The sequence below is a fragment of the Dicentrarchus labrax genome, unplaced genomic scaffold (assembly GCF_905237075.1).
Source record: "Dicentrarchus labrax unplaced genomic scaffold, dlabrax2021, whole genome shotgun sequence".
In the NCBI taxonomy this organism is placed as follows: Eukaryota; Metazoa; Chordata; class Actinopteri; family Moronidae; genus Dicentrarchus; species Dicentrarchus labrax.
Genome location: NW_026136707.1, coordinates 10852871 through 10873260, shown reverse-complemented (window position 1 = coordinate 10873260; position 20390 = coordinate 10852871). Strand labels below are relative to the sequence as shown.

At 40.8% G+C, this 20390-nt stretch overlaps 3 protein-coding genes across 6 annotated transcripts in view; 1 reads left to right on the top strand and 2 right to left on the bottom strand.

Moving 5' to 3' along the window:
- Positions 1-200: 200 nt before the first annotated feature.
- khdc4 (KH domain containing 4, pre-mRNA splicing factor) lies at positions 201-8660 on the bottom strand. 3 transcript variants are annotated; one of them, XM_051405458.1, is made up of 14 exons: positions 8494-8660; positions 7867-8050; positions 6878-7006; positions 6695-6774; positions 6510-6562; positions 6233-6408; positions 5211-5422; positions 4998-5058; positions 4226-4286; positions 3776-4062; positions 2800-2943; positions 2195-2304; positions 2006-2091; positions 201-1034 (listed from the first exon to the last, which is right to left on the bottom strand). In XM_051405458.1, exons 1-14 carry the CDS (start codon positions 8520-8522, stop codon positions 802-804), a joined length of 1845 nt encoding a protein of 614 aa, XP_051261418.1. In that variant the 5' UTR covers positions 8523-8660; the 3' UTR covers positions 201-801. The 3 variants fall into 3 exon arrangements, 2 of the variants coding, with proteins under 2 accessions (XP_051261418.1, XP_051261419.1); XR_007885319.1 differs by having other exon boundaries at positions 971-1034; positions 2195-2276; XM_051405459.1 differs by lacking the exon at positions 201-1034 and having other exon boundaries at positions 1948-2091; positions 2195-2276.
- Positions 8661-8821: 161 nt separating this feature from the next.
- Positions 8822-20390, top strand: part of kcnj14 (potassium inwardly rectifying channel subfamily J member 14) — a 33956-nt gene continuing 22387 nt past the window's right edge. Inside the window, exon 1 of the mRNA XM_051405694.1 lies at positions 8822-8868. The gene's annotated coding sequence lies outside the window, so the exon portion shown is untranslated. The remainder of the gene's footprint in view (positions 8869-20390) is intronic.
- The window catches only part of uts2r3 (urotensin-2 receptor 3), a 28415-nt gene continuing 23343 nt past the window's right edge, over positions 15319-20390 (bottom strand). Inside the window, exons 1-2 of one of the 2 annotated variants that reach the window (XM_051405701.1) lie at positions 18937-19114; positions 15319-17422 (exon numbers count right to left, since the gene is read on the bottom strand). In XM_051405701.1, the coding sequence (XP_051261661.1) occupies positions 16212-17357 (1146 nt within the window). In that variant the 5' untranslated portion in view covers positions 17358-17422; positions 18937-19114 and the 3' untranslated portion in view covers positions 15319-16211. Of the gene's footprint in view, positions 17423-18936; positions 19115-20390 lie in introns of those variants that run through there. The other variant, XM_051405702.1, reaches the window with a different exon arrangement.

The window sequence follows — 20390 nt, the reverse complement described above, 5'->3', positions numbered from 1 at the left end:
TGAGGGGTCTATTTTTAAAATATAAATGCCGAAGCTGAAGTTGGTCACTTAATCCACGATTTACTTTGGCAGGCAGAACTGTTGACAGCTAATTGGCAGATGTGACCAACTTGATTTGCGATGATCACTTCTGCCAAGTGTGGTAGAACACACTTTAATAAGGAAAACATGTTACAAGGAATCACAAGCTCAAACAGCAATAAATTAAGTTTATTTATTTCATAAAAGCATGAAATAAATTCAATAGTTTTACTACATATTAGTCCAATATGATCTGTACAAAAAGACCAGAATAGAAAAGGATGGTGTCACTGACTTGGACAGGGAAAAGGGAACGTTAAGGGAGTGACAAAGTAGGAAAATCTGTACTTAAGAGATGGGGATAAAATGAGTAGTCAGTGATGTACAACATCATTGCCTCGTGGTACTGTTTTTACAAAGACACTATATTCAAACACTTCACCTGGCATGTGTTTTTAATCCATTCCAAATAAAACTGTAGGCAGAATATCGCTCATCTGACCATCTATACATCCACAAAATAGTTTGGAATATCAGTCCTGCAAATGTTCATTTTCAAACTATGTGTGCACCAAAAAAACAAACAAACAAACAAACAGGAGTTTTCCAAAACATTAGTATGTCCCTTTGGACTCAAGTACTAAAATAATACTGCAACCAACATGTAGCTGTTAAGAGTCATCCATGTGATGAACAGGTGATGAGTGATGGAAAAAGACAGGCTCAGTTTGGGTGAACATCCTGTAAGACTCGGCACAAAGCACTGAGGGAGTTCCTGTTTTACGGTGCCATCCAGAAAGGCATAGACTGCGTCTGTGGCTGTGTTTTAGCACGAGGGGGTGGTGGAGGAGGGCAGCGATAGCCCTGTGTCCAGCCTGAGGAGGTGGAGGTAGGGGGAACTGCCCCAGGGTTACCTGGCCCTGAGGCTTTGGAGGTTGAGTGGTCTTCCTCTTCATCAGAGGAGTCACCGGTGTATGCTACCAAACCAGTTTTCGGTCTCTTCACTGTGGGCTCTGAAAGAGGAAGAGGGGAAGCACGAAGAAGAAAGAAGAGGTGGAACATTTGGGCGAGGGAGGGAGAGAAATATGGGGAGAGAAAAAAACAAACACCAAAAACAACAAAAGCAGCAGCATGTTTCAAATAAGACAAGTGCAAGTTAATTATTCCAAACACATTTTGGGAGAAACAAATAGTTAATAGATTTAAATCATAGTTTGTCAGCAGAGTAGAGGAGGGGGGCAGCCATTGGAAAGCAGCCATTGGTTGGTGGGGAGCGACAGTGTTAGGGCCGTCCAATCGAGAGGAAGGACGGCGTCACAGGATGAGTCGTACCCCACCCCCAATCAGAATCCGGCATCACCCCAGAGATACATGGAAGAGAAGAAAAACACAGAGAAAAAGAGAAAAACACAAAAACAGGAGAGATTCTCATTAGTGATGAAAAGCAAAAAAAAAACGACAGATACACCAGACTGATGATGTCATCAGAACGGGACGGTAAGGTGGACTCGACTTATCAGACATCTTTACAAAAGAGATTGAACAATGCACAAAAGATGTCGAGTCATAGCTCCATCTCACTATCGGGAGATTTCTAGTCACAGCAGCAGAATCCTGTAAGAATCATAAGAAGCATAAGGGCCAGTTTGAGGCTGAGTGTGAGTGTGTGTAACGCTGCATTTATCTAATCTGCCACAAAAACGGGGCTTCATTATTCAAATCCAAAGAAATAAAAGCTTTTTGGGCCAACTATTTGTGTTGATACATCTGTTTGGGGTTTTATGTAACAATCTCAAGTAAAAGCACTAAAATTTGGACGCAGCCTAGAGGCCCGGGAGAGGATTTACATTATTCTTTGCAGCTCTATGTTACGGCTGTGAATAGATCGAGGCTGAGCTTATAAAAAGGGGGCAGAGTCCACAGTCAGGAACTGTGGATTTGGATTTGGGCAGGGATTTGTCAGTCCACGGGATAATGCCCTTACCCACGGGGCCTTGCAGTGCCCTTCTCTCCTCCATCTTGGGTCTCACTCCATTCACAGGCAACGGAGGTGGAGGCATTAGCTGCCTACTGCGGAACGCAAAGAGAAATGATGTGAGTTAACTACTCCTGTTGAGCCTGGCACATTCTCTCATTAATAAAATGTTAACAAATATAACAAAACTCTGTGTACCTGTCCCTCTCACTGGGTGGGCCAGAGGAACTTGGCGGTGGGGGTCCTGTTGTCTCCGAGCTGCCCACTGGGAAGCCTGCACCTAAATTAGTCATATGAATGGGTCCATGCTATGAGCAGAAAAACACACGAGCGCAATTAGCAGACATCCTCTACTAAACCCTGCCCTGACACTTAAATATGACTAATGACTATACCATCAACAAAGCGAAACATCTGTCATTGTGAATACCTTACCCCAAGTCTGATTACACAGACATTTCTCCCAGCCACTATGAAAGATACTTAAAGTTCATCAGTATTAATAAAGCTTTTTTCTGAAACTCCATATTACCAGTAGAAAGACACAGGTAAACTGTAAGTGAGCAACAGGAAACAGCCATGCTATCTCAAACAATGCAAATTAAGCATTTGAAGAAAGGAGGAAATGGTCAGAGATAATTCACAGACAGTGAACACACAGACAAAACACACACTCACACATACACCCAGAGCGTCAAGGTACAAACAAAAGGCAAAAAACTAATAAGGTGGAGAAAAGAAGAGGAAAAACTAAAATAAACAAGAGAATGATGAGGGGCTCTAAACGTGGAAGTGTTTGTTACCTGGTATCCGAGTAGGCCGCTGTTCCTCTCATCTGGGACCTCCTCTGTGAAGCGTCTTTTCTGTGGTGGGTTGGTGGGGGCAGCAGGAGGTGGAGCTTTCGGTGGCGCTGCAGCTGATGGAGGAAAAGGTACAGGAGGAAGAGTCTGCAGAGATGGGAAACAATATAGTAAGTACTATTGCTTTGCATGCTACACATAGGTGCTTTAGATGAGGACTAATATGACCTCATTCATATAGATTTAAGATTTTTTGTCAGTATTGGATGCAGTCCAATACTGACAGAAATTTTATTAGTTGGTCTACAAACAGCTAGTACTCGCCAAACTTGGTGGCTTGGCCCCACAGGTTAGCTCGGAAGTCAGAAGCCTGGGCATTATCCTAGACTGAGATTTAAATTTTAAATCCCACTTAAAGAAGGTGACCAAATCAGTTTTATTTTGTTTATTTCCTATCCCAACAAGATGCTGAAAAACTTTATGCATTTATTTACAAGTAGGTTAGATTACTGTAATGCTCTTTTTACTGTATAAACTACCTCTAATTCAGAACTCTGCTGCCAGGCTTTTAACAAGAACAAGAAAGAGCAAAATAGTTTTAGCTAACCAGCATTGGCCTCCCAGTGTCTTTTAGAAATTGGGATTTGAAAGGTCCTTTCCTATTTTACAAGACTCTTAATGGTTTGGACTGCCCCACATTACTAATTCTTTGTTGATTTCTAATCCTTCATGGCATCTTAGATCCTCTGCTGCTGCTACTCGTTCTTGCTATTTGCTGCCTATGTTGTTAGTTAATCATTTGATAGATGGGTTGTATCAAACTGTATTTGCCCTTGTTTGAATTTTCTTTCTTGTTTCTTCACTTTATTTTAAGGAACTTTGCTAGAGCTCAACCCCTGCATGAAAAGGTTCTATATGAATAAAGTTGTATTATTATTATTATTATTATAAAATGCAAGATTTGATGGTTTGGTCCTACCTGTGGCATGGTGCCTGGAGCAGAGGCAGAAGCAGGTGCAGGGGCAGGGGCAAGAGCTGGAGCTGGAACGGGAACGGGAGCAGGGGCGTGGGCAGGGGGAAGTGTGTACTGTGGAGGCACACCCGCAGGTGCTGTGGGAGGTATAGGAGGGGGGACAGCGTACGGTGGAAGGACAGGTTGTGGCTGAGGTGGTGGTACAGGCATGGGGTAGCCTGGCTGGAATCCAGCAGGGGGGTAGTAAGGAGGCTGTGGAGGCATCCCATTCACTACTGGGGGCTGTGCAAAGCCTGGATGAGTAAGGGGAGGGAAACAGATCAAGTCAGACTCTTTGAACGACTTCTACAATCATATACAGGACATTTGACTGAGAATGTTACAGCTGTTAGCTGAGAAAGTTGCTTGATAAAGTGATAGATCTAAACCACAGAGAGGCTACTAGATATATTTTACCTTGCTGTGTTGGCATCATTGTGCTCATTTGATTGAGGAAGCGAGAATACTCTGCATGCACCTAGAGTAAGAGAAACATTGTATGTAAGGCCTGTTAGTGGTTCAGGAAACAAGAATATGAAAATGTACTACTACTGTGTAACACTAAGTACAATTTATTTCCAATACAAATGATTGAATGATATTCACTAACACCTCCTGGTAGAAAGACTCTTCTTCTATATCTTTGTTGTACTTTGTGCAAAACGCTGCATCTGAAGAAAATACCACTCAAACTTATCAACTAAAATGGTGGTATAGAAGATGCAAAACTTATCTACAGTTTCATAACTGTAGATACGTTTTATCTCGATGGCACATCTGTAGAAGTTCTAATTATTAACACCCATTATACCAAAGGAAGTGCATCTTCAATTTTTTTTTACAGACTTTTAGCTTTGTTTGTCAGAGTGGTAACAACTGGTTGCTAATAACAATAATTTCCATCCACATCCAGAACAATACCTATAACAATAACTATGTGAGACTCCACCCCCACATCCTCAATTAATGGTAAATTTTATTTTGCGATCATACTATCTGTCAAAATAATCACAATATGATTTTTTTTACCATATCCTCTAGCCATAGTCAATAAATAGCCCAAATAAAGCTTTTGTAGTGGACAATACATTTGGAATTGCTTAAGCTTGTAATGGACTGTAAGTGGAAAAGCACAGACCTGGATCAAGTGTTGTGGTTTATCATTTCACAGTAACAGGAAATTACTCACTGTCTGAAGCAAGTTCTCACACAAGGTTTTTGCTGCTGCAAGCCCCTCTGGTTTAGGATGACTGGAGAGAGAACAGACTGCATTTTGGTTTACTGAGCCCACAATGCTGCAAAAAAACACCCCTGTGGCTAGTTCATATTATTGCACAAGCAGTTATCATCTCTGACAGGCAACGGTTCTTATTCTTTTTTTACTTCATGAGACAACACCCACCTGATGTAGATGTACATGGGTTCAAAGGCCTCTCGCCCAGAGGCAGGCTCTAAACAGCCTGATCCTTTTCCTCTAAGGAAGACTTTGGCCCCAGTCTCAGCCTGGATGTGCTGCAGGTACGAACAGCCAGGGCCCTCGACCCTCTCTTTGACTACAAACCCTGGGATAGCGTGCTCAAGGCCCACAAAGACTTTATCTTGGACATAATGCATCTGAGAAAGGAAACACAACATAATGGCATTAATATATCTATATACATTACTGCAGGTAATAACAGCCAGCCAAATAACAATCAATTGTCTATTTCAACAAATCACATCTGTTTTGCATTAGCTGCAATACTAATTAAAATCCTACAACTGATTGATGAATGTGTGTCTTCTATCTTCCAGGCAAACACTGTTTTACAATTATTGTAATGAGGTATAGAAATGAAGTTACAGTGAGTTGAAACATGGTAATCCATCACAGTGGTTATCAAAGGTCTTTTGAGTTCAAATCATAGTAGCTTTACTTAGTGACACTATCGACTTTTTTTTTAGGTCTTTGAGGTTGTTGCGTTCAAAAGCTCCAACATCAGAGTCTTCACTTTCAGCTCACAAAACGAAACTGATTTTTTATATTTTAAAGAGCATCCAAGGTTTCTAAGTATTCATCACTGAAGTCTGACACTGCTTGTGGAAACAATTCCGCACTGCATGTTGATCTTAAATTGCTGTCAGAGCTTTAAACAGCACCTGCACTTACCCCTTTCTTAAAACAGCAAATGTTTTAGACTGTCTTTAAGCAACATTAAAACTGGTTTCAAACAAACAGGTACTTGGAAGTAAAAAATATTCACATTAATCAAACTAAAAACTATGGTATTAATTGGAAATTGTTGGCAGTAATGTAAACTACATGCAATTTGTCAAAAATAATATTATCGACTTGTCTGCTCTGTGAGCAATTTTGGCAGAAAAATGAGTCTAAAACATTTTAGGACGTATACTAAGCTTTTCATAAAGAAGAAACTGTCTTACCCCAGACTGAAAGTGTGGTTTGTGGTGGGTCATGGGGGGCAGTGAGGGAGGAGGTGGGTTGTGCTGCTGGTAAATTGTGACTGAAGCCCCACTGGGGGAAAAGGATGAAGATGATGAGGCAGTTGCAGCCTTCACCACACCATTGGTTATGATCTCCTTGATTCTATTAACTGCCCCTGGAGAATGAGCGAAAGAAACCATCAGTCTAATTACATGATACATGAAGACATACATTCATGTCTGACTGCAGATACTAAAAGTTTGAAAATGAACTGACTGTCAACGAGCTCTCTAGTCTGTCCTTGTACGTGCAGATACAGCGGTCGATCCCTGAGTGGAAAGAGCAAAAAGTTGATAATTATAATTTAACTATAAAATTAAGATAATTAAACAGCAGATTAACTAGTTTTTATGATCAGTTTCAGAAAATGAGAGGTGAGAGCGAGAGGTGAGAGAAGTTACCCTGGTAGAGCTTTTCCCTTCTCCTCTCCCGTCATGTAACGGCCTCTGGTTGAAACAGCAGCACCGCTCACCTTACTGATCTGCAGACAAACCGAGTAAGGTAGAGCGAACATCAATAAATACTCCAGAAAGCTAGTAATTAACTTAATTCTGTGACATATGATTGTTCATATTGTCACTGACCTCGTCTTGTGTTTGGCCGCGTGTCAGGAGGTTCCGACAGGTGATTGGGACGTCATTGATCTCGACCTCAGCTACGACCAGGTCATCTTTAGCCTTTGTTGGCACCGGAGGCTTCCCGACATTTATAGCCTGAGAGAGGAGGGGAGTCAAGAGATCAAGTATGTGTCACTCCAAATGAATTTGGGCCATTGATACTAAATTTGAGAAAGAGACAATACTAATATTTAGTGTTAAACATTGTGATATTTGAGGAGATCTTGTCCAAGCAGCAGGTTTGTGCTGAAAAAAATGTGATGGCAGTACGTGAATAAAGAGAAGATACTTATTGACACAAAGAACTGTAACAAATAACTTTGTGTACCACGAATAATGAGTTTATCAGCATTATCATTGACTCACTGAGTGAAAATATTTTCTTGATAAGAAATCATGATGTCAGATTTCTTCCAGATTGTTAAAAATGCTTACTACAAACTGAAGAAGGCAGTTTCAGTATGACACACGCATTATCAGGCAGTCTGGTGTGGTGAACATCAACTACGCAATTGAGCACATCATTTTCTATAACCGCACGGATGTTGTGATATTTATCAGTATGGAAAACTGGTGCTGTGGTTTTCAAAATTACGATTTTATAGAGTTAAAATCAAGCATTATACAGCATGAGTAAGAAATATGGATATACTCTGAGTACATTACCCATATTGTCATCACATTGACGTAAGAATCCTGTTAATCCAGTATTGTCATAAAAAAAAGCCTCCTTAGAATAACAGGAATAGTACAACAAGATATGTTAAACAGACAGCTACCATGGTATTAAATGTATATGATTATGACTCCATATGGTTTACATCATATGAAGCTGTATACCAACACTATATACACATTGCCCACCCCATCTGACATCCTATGACGGCCCTGAATCAGAGCTATGGTCTTTAAGCCATATATACCCATACATATATACCAATTATGCTTATTATTACCTTATCAGGTGGCCCCGGGACACCAATCTGCGAGGGTTTGAGTTTACCCTTGGCTACCAACATGGCATTAATCTTAGCGGCCACAGCAGCTGCAGCATCCAGAGCCCCGGTGGGGGCAGCTTCAGCCTCCCCCATCCCACCAGCACCAGAGCCGGGGCCGGGCTGGTCCCATTTGCTGCGGCGGCTGGGAGGACCGAAAATGACAGGGAGATGAAATATTGGCTGTGGAAAATACATGTGATTTGTGTTGCTACACCCTCAGTTACCCTCACAACACGCTGACCGCTGACTAGCCACAGTATTGTTGATGTTTTGGAAATTGACCAAGAAGTGAAACTCTGCATTACATGGTCTTATTTCTCCTTTCCCTCTAATGTTTTAAGCTTATTGTGATTATCTATGTACACACACGTACAGGCACACTGTAAACCCGCACGTATTGTTTTAAAATACCTTATATAAGATGTAATTAAAGGATAACTAGCAGCAGCCAGTGCGCAGCAGTACTCCGCCATCATTACATAAACTAGCTAATGTTAGCTAGCTAGCCGGCTAATTGGGAGCATCTGGACGGCGGGTCAAAAACCACAAACAAACATAAAAAACACCCGGTTTTGACAAACTCACCCGCCGTTCTGGGTTCCACAAAATGACATAAATATCCTGTCAAACGAAAATTTCCCTCTCAGTGCAAAAATAAATGCGAAAAATAAACAAACCCTTCCGTGTCTCCAGCACAGATAAGTCTGCTGGCTGTTAGCCACTCTGCTACGTTAGCTCATCGTTTCCGCCTCCGGTTAACGTCGTTTGCTGTTGGTGTTTGTTTAAATACCACAAGATGGCGCCAGATACCAGCTCATATTGGGGTTTAGTTTATTTTTTTTAAAACAAACAAAGAGGTTTTCAGTGTAAGGCTGTTGCCTCACCTGTCTCTGTGCCACCCTCGACTGAGGTGGTCCGGAGGAGGCTGCAGCCTGAAGACCAGCACATTGTTCAGACAAGGTAAGTCAGTAACTCCACTGACTACTTCTTAAAAAATGTACATTGTACATTGATTTCTGCTGCGTTTATGACTGAAATTGTCCTTATTTTTTTTAATGCTGCCTATCCTGGTATTTTAATGTTTTTTACAGTAATCCTTCTGAATGAAATGTGAATAAATATTTGAAATAAACTACATTTGTTATATCGTATACAATAATAATAAAAAAAATCCTTAAAAGGTAGCTTGCAATGTCTTTTAACAACCCCCCCTTCATAGAGTATTAAATATACATTTGTTAAGATTGAAATAAAGATATATTTGTGGGTCATTAATTACAACACAATGAAGTCAAACATAAACTAAATAACTATTTTATGGGCCAAAATGACTAATTCTTATAAGGGCAATATATTAAACAATTCTGGAAACAGCATTTTAATGTGCCTTGCTGGCTTTAATTGTTTGACTGAATTATATTTGATTAAAAGCCCTCTTAAGCTTCCATACTGCACTTTGTTTCCAGCTGTATACAGTAATTCTTTGTGGTGACAGTCAGACTCGGTCTAATGGTCCTTAAGGCTTTGTTGCCATTGGAGAATGAGACCAGCGTCCAGCATCCTGTGCAGACACAGACCACAGCATCATGCCTGCCGGCTCCCGGGCTGTTCTGATGTACTGGGTTACTCAGAGTCAGTCCGACAGGTACAGGTGTTCTGTTACTGACCACCCAGGAGGTCAGAGACATGGCCAGGAAGGTGCAGGTTACTGTGGAAGGCGAGAACGCCGCGTGGGGGTGACATGGATCAATAGATTGAACAACCAGCAGCCCTAGTTGAATTTCTTTTGTCCCGTGTTGCTGGGTGTTGAAAACAGTCTGCAAAACTCTGCTCTTCAGTTTGATTAGGATCAAGGTCTGTCATGTGTACGTAAGAGGAAATAGGTTGTTTTAAAAGGACCACTATTAGATTTCAATCACAACACTGGCTTTGTTCACATTCATTTATTAGGACTGATGTTATTTTTTTACTTCGCTTTCTAATTAAAGGGTGGAAATAATGGATTATTTTCACTCCTTGTTCAGCAGTTAAAATGTTTTTTGTGCAATAATACTTTAACTTTAACTATTGTGTTTTTATTAAAAAAAATATTTTAGTGAACAAAATTTAGTAATTTAACATATTGCACCTTTGAACTGAAAAGAAACTCATAGTGTCCCTTAAACTCAGATGAACAGTGTGCAGGATTCTTTATTTTTGGTTTTTAAGACTTATATTCCTTTCAAATGATCTAGTTTCTCTTTCTGTTTTTATTTCTTAAAAGCTGCTCTGTACCTTTTACACATAGGCTATTTATATTAATTTAATGAAAAGTAGATTTTATGATCTCTAATAAAGTATTGTTAAAGTTACAGTACAGCAGATGAGTAGGACTTACTATTTCCATTATTGTTCAAATGATGAATTCTGACTCTTGATGAGCTTTGACAGATACAAAATGTTTCCATAAATTTAAACTGCCCATAAACCGTGGACGTAAACAGCTCAGTATTATTAGTGGAATTAAATTATATTTATTTTATATTAACTTTACTGGGTGAACGGAGCTTTGGGAGGTGTCCTCCCCTCAGGGGACACTGTTACTGGGATGGGTCAGTTACTGAGCCACCCGAGCTGGAAGTTCAGTCAGTGCAAAGACAGACAAGGGGAACAACATGTTGTGTAGCCGGCAACACGTGCAGCCATTTTATTGCTGCTACTAGCTGCTGCTGATAAAATCTTCAAGTACACAGTATTGTGTTTTTACCACGACAGTAGTGACACAACGGACTAAGTTTGTACACACATGATTCATAGTTTTTGTAGAACAAAGAAGTTGATGGTAGAGAAAACTCTGAAAGGGAAACTGTGAGAGTTCAGACACAGTCAACATTTATGTCACTGGAGAGAGAAAATATATCGGTTAGATGTGAAGTTGTAATATTCACCAGGCTGTCGATTTTTTGTAGTTTTCTGCTACTGTAGCTCAGCTTCTTCATGTTTTTCAATACAAGTAAATCTATCTGTCCTCCTTTTTACTTTAGTTACTTGGCATTTTTATTATGTATTTAGACACTGTGCCAACACTTGCAAAAGTGGATTCATTTTGTAATTTTTGCTCATGAAAAACTAGTGTTTTTTATAGGATCCTTTGTCCTATATTGTCAGTGTGGAGCTGTGAGGAGCAGGAAGGGAGACATGTAATGCAGCAAACTGGAGAACAGGAAAAAGTAATGATTTGGTTTCAAATATGAAGTCTTTGTTCTTGTCTTTCACCTGCAGGTGGCACTCTAATTCTTACTGTGACCTAAACATTGGTTCACTCTCAGATAAGGAAGTGACAGTGATACTACTGCTTTTTTTTAACCTATTGGACCAAACCAGTTTAGACCTAAGGACATACATTTAATACCTAGGACTTAACTTTTAATTATAACATTTCTAGAGAGTTTTACCTTTGTTTAAAACCTTTGCAAGTGTGTTACGGCCCCTTAAAAATAGTCTATTAGTCATAATTTACATAATAGAGCTGTGACTAATGCTTATTTTTGTTATAGATTAATTTGCAGATGTTCTTGATTATTCAATTAATAGTTTGGTGTGAAAAATGCCCATTAATATGTGTTCAAATGTCTTGTTGTTGTCTGACAGTTCAGAACCCAAAAATACTCAGTTTCTAGTCACAGAAGACCAAAAAAGATGCAAATTTTCACATCTGAAGAGCTGGAACTAGGTAGTGTTTGACATTTTTGAAATGAATGCTTGAAACAATTAACAGATTGTTACTGCAATAGTTACAGATTAATTTTCTGTTGATCGACTAATCGATGAATCAACTCTAATACATAATTGGCTATGCAGGCTTTTGTTCTAATGTTGAACAGTGTCATGGAAATACATAATGTCCTTCCTCAGCCACAAACAAACCATGGAGTTCAGATGAGTAAAATGTCAGAAGGTCAGAGGTCAGGGGAGCTTTGACGCCTGAGTTGACAGGGATGACTGTTTACGGGCAGTGTGCCTTGAGGAGGAGGAGGCGGGGGGGGGAACAGAGAAATGGTGAAGCACAGCTAGAGGGAGAAGGAGCAAGAGGGGCAGACGTGCCATATTTACAGTCTTTCCTAGTAAGAGCCCAAGTGCGAACCGTAATGTGTATGTCGGTTGATGTAACCTCCGGCCTCCAAGGCACGCAAACCAGGGTCTCGCCTGATCCTGGCGGCTGACACGGAGGTGTGAAGTCAGGGGACGTGATGGGGAGGAGGGCGCCTCATGGTGGGGTTGCCATGGGTTGAACAAAGAAACACTGTGAGCTCCTAGGTTTCGGTGTTTGCTGTCAAACCAGCAATTACAAACAGTTTTTGAAATACTGCGTAGACTACATGTGCGGGTATCGTAAAACTTGACTTAGTGTGTTTGATATAAGCTGCCGTGATGTTACAGATGTTGAAGTTAATGTTAATTTGGAGACATTTGAGTAGGACTTGAGAGTCTTTGTTATTCACGATGCAAAAAAGTGCGGTGAAATTTACATTACCGTCATATAAGGTGAGACCATACAGAGGAATGAGAGTGTAGGCAAGGCGGAAAGTATAAAGGGGACAAAAAGTGATTGAGAGAGGGAAAACAGATGGGAAGATTGGATTTTAGAGGAGGGCAGGCGGAGGAGGAGTGCAAGGGAATCTTTTTTGTGTATGTCTGGAGAGAATGGGAGCCTCTTATACACCTCACAGCGTGAATTTGGCGCGGGCTGCGGCCTCGTCTCGTCTGCACAGCGGGGTGCTTTCCTGAGCGGGCTGCCCAGGGGAGGGGCACCTGCAGCAGCCGCAAACACTGGTCAAGAGGAGTGCCTGACGGGCGGGGTGAGGGGTGCTAGGATGGAAAGATGCTTGATGGTTCCAGGAAACGGACATGTGCTGGATTTATGAAATCCTCAGGTAGAACAGAGCGACGCTCCCAAAAGAAAATATTTGTCCTTGTGTTTTCCCCGTGGACTAGAGCGGAGGAGGACACTGCCTACAATCTCAGGATGGAATCAAAAGCTTCTGTTGCGCAGAAGGACAAAAGTTATGATTGGAGCAAGTCAGCCGGTGCTGGCAACTACCAAAACAAACAACACAAAGTTTATAGATCGGCCAGCCTGCCAACTGAGACAATATTTTCCATCCATTTGGTTGGGTTGACCAAACACCACGTATTTTTGAAGTTTATCAAACACTCAGTCATCCCCGCAGACCTGAGGGAGGATTTAATCATCTGATATATTGAGTTTTAGAATATGCAGACACCCAAAACCTGTCCACTATGCAGACTCAGAAAATTGAACAACAAGCTCTCTGTGTTTTAATATCTACACTGCTGCTAAGTGTCTTTTTTGGAAGGGTTTCATCTTTACACAAGCTACACCCTCCATCTTGTGTCATTTCGGTATGACCCAGGGGTCCAAAAATCACCATGTCTCATATGAGGGTTCATGATTTCAGACGTATATGAAGCTGGCTCTTTGTCTGCCAGAAATTCCATTTTAATGGACAAATGTGCTGAGAGGGCCTCAGTTGTCTGTGAAAGGTGGATGGATATTGCATTAACTTCACAACAGAAGCGCCCCCTGTGGTGTGACCGCACAGGGCTCTGGGTAATAACTGCACTGGGAACGTTATGCTCAGAGGTAGCCAGGCCAGGTAAATAGAAACACATGGTAGGCAGCGTGGACTACAGAAGGGCCCTGCAGACTCAGAAATAATGGCATCACAGTGCAGAGAAACGCAGGCCCTCCCTTGACAAATGCTTTTGGTATGTGTCTCTTCAACCTGTTGGTATTACCAATGCAGTAAAGCCCCGCGGTGCTTCGTGGCTTCTCCTGCAGCCCTCAGGTTTTCTTTTCCTCAGTTAATGTTCCTACATGTATGCACTTTATGTCCAAATAAATAAACCCAAACTTTGAGTTTACTTTTCTCAAATAATTCCAGTCTCAATTTACATTGCATTTAACATGAAATCACTTAAATAAGCAATTACTTGGGGATTACGTTCTCACAGAAGTTACTGAATGTCAAGTCAAAACACAGTTAACCACACTTAATAGAGCTTAATGGTCTTTCTGTGTGATTTGGGTCGACAAAGAAAAACACCATTATAAAGATATGTCACTTGAGACAGGATCAGTGCCACCTCTTGTGTTCTCCCCAGACTTTGTGTCAGAATTTCATAGAGGTCTGGAATATTATTCACAATGTATGTCTCTTTCTGTAGAGGACAGCTGTTTTTTAACATGTTGATTAAGATGCTTTAATGTGAGTGAATACATTGTGTGAGTCTCTAGTTTTGCATTACGTTCATGGATATTAACACATTTGATTTATTTTGTGGAAAGTTGTCTCAGGTTTCCACTATGCAAGTTTATGCTTAAAGAAAAATACCCCCTCACAAATTGTTTAATGGAAAAATTTGTCAAAATGACATTAAAGTTTATTATGCTCTATGTATTGATTGGTTTGTTGTTTATTTATATGGATGTGCAAAATCTTAAACAGAAAGTTACCATCCATCAGGACACAGATGCAGACATGTTGCAAGCTTTAACGAGAATAAACAATAATAAACAGAATTAAATTAAAATACGCATACTTTAAAGTACACCATATATATATATATGCAGTATATAAATAATAGCTAAATAAAAACAGTGATTGCAAAACTTAATAAAATAAAGTTAAGTTGCAGGAGTGATAAAACCCAGTAACTCATATTTAAGAATTCTTAAACACCTTCCTGTAATGAGGGGAGAGATGGGAGATGACATGCAACAACAGTCCCCTGCCAACTTGAACCAGGGACCGTACGATCACATGGTCAGCATCTTAAACCCCTAAGTCTCGAAGAAGCCCCCACCAACCCCCACCCCTCAACCAATAAGTTTCTGACCAAAGCTCCATGCTCAATATCACCCTGCTCCTTTTGTCCCGTCATCTTATCCCCATCCTGACTCCTTTCTGTCAAACAACAATATTTGCTCATCTGCGTCAAAGAGCAGCAGGGTTTGCGATAGAGTACAGTGCAGCCTTTGAGTCAGACAGACAGAGACAGGCCGTTGCTACAGGGAGACACAGAAACACCAGCAAGCGAGTATATACACAGGAACGGGGAAGACCTTCTAGAGTCACTGACATGCTGACACAGACACACAAACAAAAGTGTGAATGCAACTTCAAGGATTTTTCTCCACATTTTCTTTTTTCATACAACACCTGTCTGTTTTCAGCCTCTTTCTGTTTCATTTCATTGTGGTTTCTCAAATGTTCTCTCCTTTTTCACATAGTATTGTCATGAACACCGTTAGGTGTGATCTTTAGTTATCTTGTGTTATTTTTGCAAGACAATACAGGTCACTTTCTCATCTTCTTCCCCAGTTAAAGATCCAATCACACAGTGGACTACAGAAAGCATATTCTTTATTCAAGGCTATATATTATGCATCATTATAAACATCAGTTACAATCAACACAAATTGAGGCCATGCAAAGCATTGCATGATTCAAAAAGTACATTTTCAAACCCAACATGCAGGTCGTGATTATAAAAAGTCAGTTGTTTTAGATATGTCAGGGTTCAGAGGAAGCAAACAAAAGACTGTTGACCCACTCAAACATAATTCATTAAGTCAACAAACAATGTCTCAGAAAAATGTCCCTACGAGGATCCGACCAGTTGTTCAAAAACAAACATTTTCTTTGATAGTTCTCTGAAAACAAGCAGAAGTGCATTAGGGTTTTACTGGAAATGCTTGTACGTGTGAACATACAGCATAACTCTGCTTTCCTAATGTTACTGTACAATAATACAGTACGGGACAAAAAATATGTTGACTAAATAAAACATTCCTTTCTGTTAAGAAATCTGTTGATTTGGGTAAATAACTTTGCACAATTATTTACCATAGTAACCACTTGCATTAGAAATACCATATTATCTCTACCACAGATATATAATCATTAAAACATTTAAAACCAAATTATCAATATGTAAACGTGGTTACTACATCAATTAAAGGCAGATTCTTTGATATGACCAAAGTTGGGAAAAGGTTTGCAGATAAAGCCTTAATTAGGTGACACATCTTAAAGAAATGGTCTTTTTGATTGTCAAAGCATCTATACAAAGTGCTATCATTTGCTTAGTATTGTTCTGTTTCCTTAGTTTGCAGTCTAAGGATAAATCAAAGGTCTTTGGTGTCCAATATGAAACTCAAGCATTCATATACAGTACCTTTTTACACATATGTGTACACACTCACATTATTGTCTCTACTGTTAAGAGAGACACACACACTACTGCATCGGACTGCTCTTACGGCAGAGCTGATTTGCTGATGTCAGCGTCTGCCGGTTGCGTCTTCGTTTTCCAGTCAATAGTGTGTAGAAGAATGGATTTACACAGGAGTTTCCATAGGTCAGCCCTGTGAGGATACGATTCACTGTCACCTGTGTCCCTACTGGTACTGTCCGCAGCATGTCTGGCTGATAGAGAGGCAGCAGCTGCCAGATCCAGAAAGGGAGGAAGCAGGCCCAGAAAGCGAGCACAATACCGAGGATGAGGAGCAGGACTTTGGGTTTGGGGGCACGGGGAGGACAAGCAGTGCTGCCCCCACTGGCCCAGGCTGGCCTAGTCTGAGACACCCAGTAAAGCCGGCCTAGCGTAGCATAAAGTGCTCCAATGGCCAGCCCAGGACCAAGAATGCTGGTGCAGAAAAGCACACTCAGATAGGCCTTGGAGCTCTGCTCGTCCCATGCCGGCACACACAGCTGCCCCTCCTGGTTCTCCCCATCCTCCAGGTGCAGGGTGATCATCATGGGCAGACTAAGAGCCACAGCCAGCCCCCAGGCCAGGCCTACACGCAGCGGGCCGGAGGAGTTGGTGGAGGAAATGTGGAGGGGATGGGCCACAGCACGGTAGCGGTCCAGGCTCATGGCAGTGAGAGTAAAGATGGAGGCGTGCATTGTGAGGAGGTCGAGGCTCAGGAGGAGACGGCAGCCCAGCTCACCGAAGGCCCAGCCAGACGCCAGGCTGTCGTACACAATGAAGGGAGCGGTGAAAAGGTAGAGCAGATCAGCAAGAGCAAGGCTCAGCACCTGGAGGTGAAGAGAGGAGGAGGAGGAGGCGGAAGAAGAGATGGGGGAGGAGGAAGGGGAGGAGGAGTTGGCAAGGCAGGATGGTACAGGTATTCTCATTAGGCAGCAGGTTGGTCCTGTTCCACGTCTTCTCCTACTTCTCCTACGCCTCAGTAGGAGGCCCAGAGTGTACAGGTTTCCTGTGATTCCCAGCAAGGAGAGGAGGGAGAGAAGGGAGCAGAAGAGTGCAGTGGACGCCAGGCTTGGTGATGGAGAGATGGAGGGAGAGGTAGAGGGCATAGAGAAATTGGGAATAATAGGGAAGGTGTATGGGGAAGGTGGAGGCAAAGAGCCTGAGAGGTCCATAATGTCAAATTATATAAAGTAAAAAAAAAAAAAGTTAAAAGGAATGTCAGTGAATATTAAATGGTCTGTTTGAGATGTAAAGTAAAATATGCGGAGACAGAGAGGAAGGAGGTGGGATGGGTTGGGTCAAAAGGGAGAAACAGGTGGAGAAAAAGCACATTTTTTAATATGTTAGTTCACATCAATACTTTCCTTTTCATTATATTCTCTCGTTTCAGAAGATTTTATTTGTTTGAAACACAGATAATGACAACAAAGCTAAAACAGATTTGGATCTCGTTGTGTGCGCTTCAAAGTGATTTATGCACATATGAATCTTGACACCAGTTAAAGTAAATAAAGTCATATAAACATGTAGTAGAAATGAAAGTGTCAGCAAAACCATGATGGTTTATGTTTTAGCAGAAACTGCTCTGGTTGGCTCAACCTTCACAGTTTTAGAGTTTCACTGGGAGCCAGATGAGCCTGTCATGGTTTTAGTAAAAATAATTGGATTTTCAGAGTAGGAGGGTTCCAACTGAAGACTGTAAATCTAGACTGAAACCTCCAAACGCCTGCTCCTTCTTAAGGTCAGCAGTTGGAAAACAATTAGGCTAAGTGAGACACAAAAAAGTAACATGACTCAGAAGTTGTTTCGTGCAAACAAATCCTAAATGTTAGTTTAGATTTCTAGGTTTGTGCGTTTTTGCGCACCGGTGGTTTGGATGTAGCCCGGGACAATATGCGAGCCAGTGGATTGCGCGATGATGAGGCGGCCAACAACTTGGGCTATGTTTTGATTTTATTGAAAATATTTTATTTTAAAGAACATTTTTATCCAGTTCGCTAGTCAGTGACCGTTTCCTGCCCCAGAAGAGGAGGGTGGTAATATATTGTGTTATCTTTGTGAGCCTAACACTTTTCCTCCAAGACCGATGATTTTAACGAAATGTAATCTGCAGCGACATCAAAGCAGACGCGGGGTGCCTGACAGAAACGGCCTGTATGACACATGGTGACCCAGGCTGCACCGGGGTTAAGAGCTACTGTTGAACTGTGGAGGAGCAGCCAAACCCCCGCGGTGCTGCGCGCCTCCATACGTTACCGGCTCCCTTTAAATAACAGCTGTGTTATATTCATGACAGGACCTTTCCTACCAGGAAAATCTTTGCAGCATATTTCCATTATTGAGATGAATTCGACCAAATTTCCTTTAAACTGCAGTATTTGATCCAGATGTGTGTATGCGTTTTAATTTCATAAATAAACCTACAAGCCAAAAGCTAGCCTGTATAGGCCTAACTGGCCTAAGTCCGCACTTTTAAGCAATAAATAAAAAAAAACTATATTAGGCAATATTACTTACAATATTTAGCTGTAGCATCCACGGACTTTAGAGGGATCAGTGATTTCATGCAGTAAAATGTGGGATTTCTATTGAGATAGCCTATAAATCGCCTGCATAAGGGGCTATGTTTGGGCCTTAATCAGTGCTAAAGAAAAATTAGCAATAGGCCTATAATAAACAATATTTACATAGATCTACGCACAGATATTAACCAGCCAATAATTTGGCAGATTGATTTTTTTTTCAACTTACCTTAAACCAGTTTAATCACAGATGCTGTAAAAATAATATTCCTTGGATTTGTTTGGCGAAAATACTCAGTTCCCATTTTGAAATATCCCCTTGAATTCTTCAGGCACCAGATCAGGAGGTGGAGGTCGGAGTATTCGTGGTGACAATCTGCCTCCAAACTTTGCTGCTCAGTGCAGCTCGTCTCCTCAGCTCAGTCTTTGATTTGTCTGAGTCAACGGGAGAGGAGTGTGTGTGAGTGGAAAGGGGGTGGGGTGGGTTTCTGAGTGAGGGGGCTTAGCCTGCATATACTGAATATTAATATTAAGTTGTGTTGGCCTGAACTGGGGTCCCAGAACAGAATATATAACAATGACCTTCTTAATCATATGTTTCACTCTACAATAGATATAAATAACAGGAAACACATCTTAAGAGTCTATTTTTGACATATCAACCTGGATTTGTGGTTGAAATCTATTTGGTGCTGTCATGAAAATGTTTCTCACTTCAAAACACTCACTATCGATCATTACAGTAATTACAGTTCAGTTGCTTTAAATTATGACTGAAAAAGCATTCTGAGTAAGCCAGGCCACAGCAGTGCTGAGTAACGGTATGAGAATTTAAAATGTGGATAAAGCTAATATTAGAGTGTGTTTTTAATTCTTATATTTATAGCCACATTTTGGGGGATTTACAGTAAGTTTAATTATGGTTTGATGACTCTCTAATGGTTTCAATACCTTTAAGCCAGGCATAAATCTCACAGTGAACTCACTGCAAAGACTTTCCATGAAAGTCAAGAATCGGACCATAAATGGTATTGGAACATCACATTTGGGCAATTAATCAGGTGCTATATAAGTCACAGATATGGCTTAGTTTTGAAAGCTACCAATTTATTGTGATGGATTTATAAAAACCTGGGTTTATTCAGTAATAACACTTTTAATGCACTTTGAAGCATACTTTATCTTGGTATGTATATAAAACAAAATAATAGAGTGAAGAAGATAAACTATAAAATACATAACTAAATGGAAAGTCTTTATGGTTTTCCTATTTTTATGACTGACCTCTATTTTAGTCTTTCAGCAATACATAAAACCTTGTTGCTACAACGCCAATAGCACTAAAAACAAAAGTATGGTCCACATATGCACACCCAGTTGCAATGAAAATAAATATTGAGCTATGCATTAACATGATCCTCAATAATTGTACATAGATGGATATGGAGGAATTACAAAGGTTGAGACCTGGATGGTCCCATGAGTAGAAGCATGACAAGTGATCTGTGGTCCCCTTAATAAACATGGAGAGTAAGTTATATGGACAGTATATAGCTATTGGATTAGCTGTTAAAGAAACCTGTCTTGCAACCAAAAGGTCATGGGGTTGATCCCCTGAAACAGAAACAAGTCAATCAAAAGCCAAATTGTCTTTGAAACTCTGTTTGTGAATATCTCACTTTC

Bases quoted from the DNA above. Each gene is read 5' to 3' on its own strand.
- khdc4 (XM_051405458.1), bottom strand. From the start codon at position 8,522: ATGTCATTTTGTGGAACCCAGAACGGCGG. The intron at 5,059-5,210 runs GTGGGTGTTGTC...TTCTCTCTCCAG, and splicing joins CCCATGTACATCTACATCAG to TCATCCTAAACCAGAGGGGC. The intron at 2,092-2,194 runs GTACACAGAGTT...TGCGTTCCGCAG, and splicing joins CCACCCAGTGAGAGGGACAG to TAGGCAGCTAATGCCTCCAC.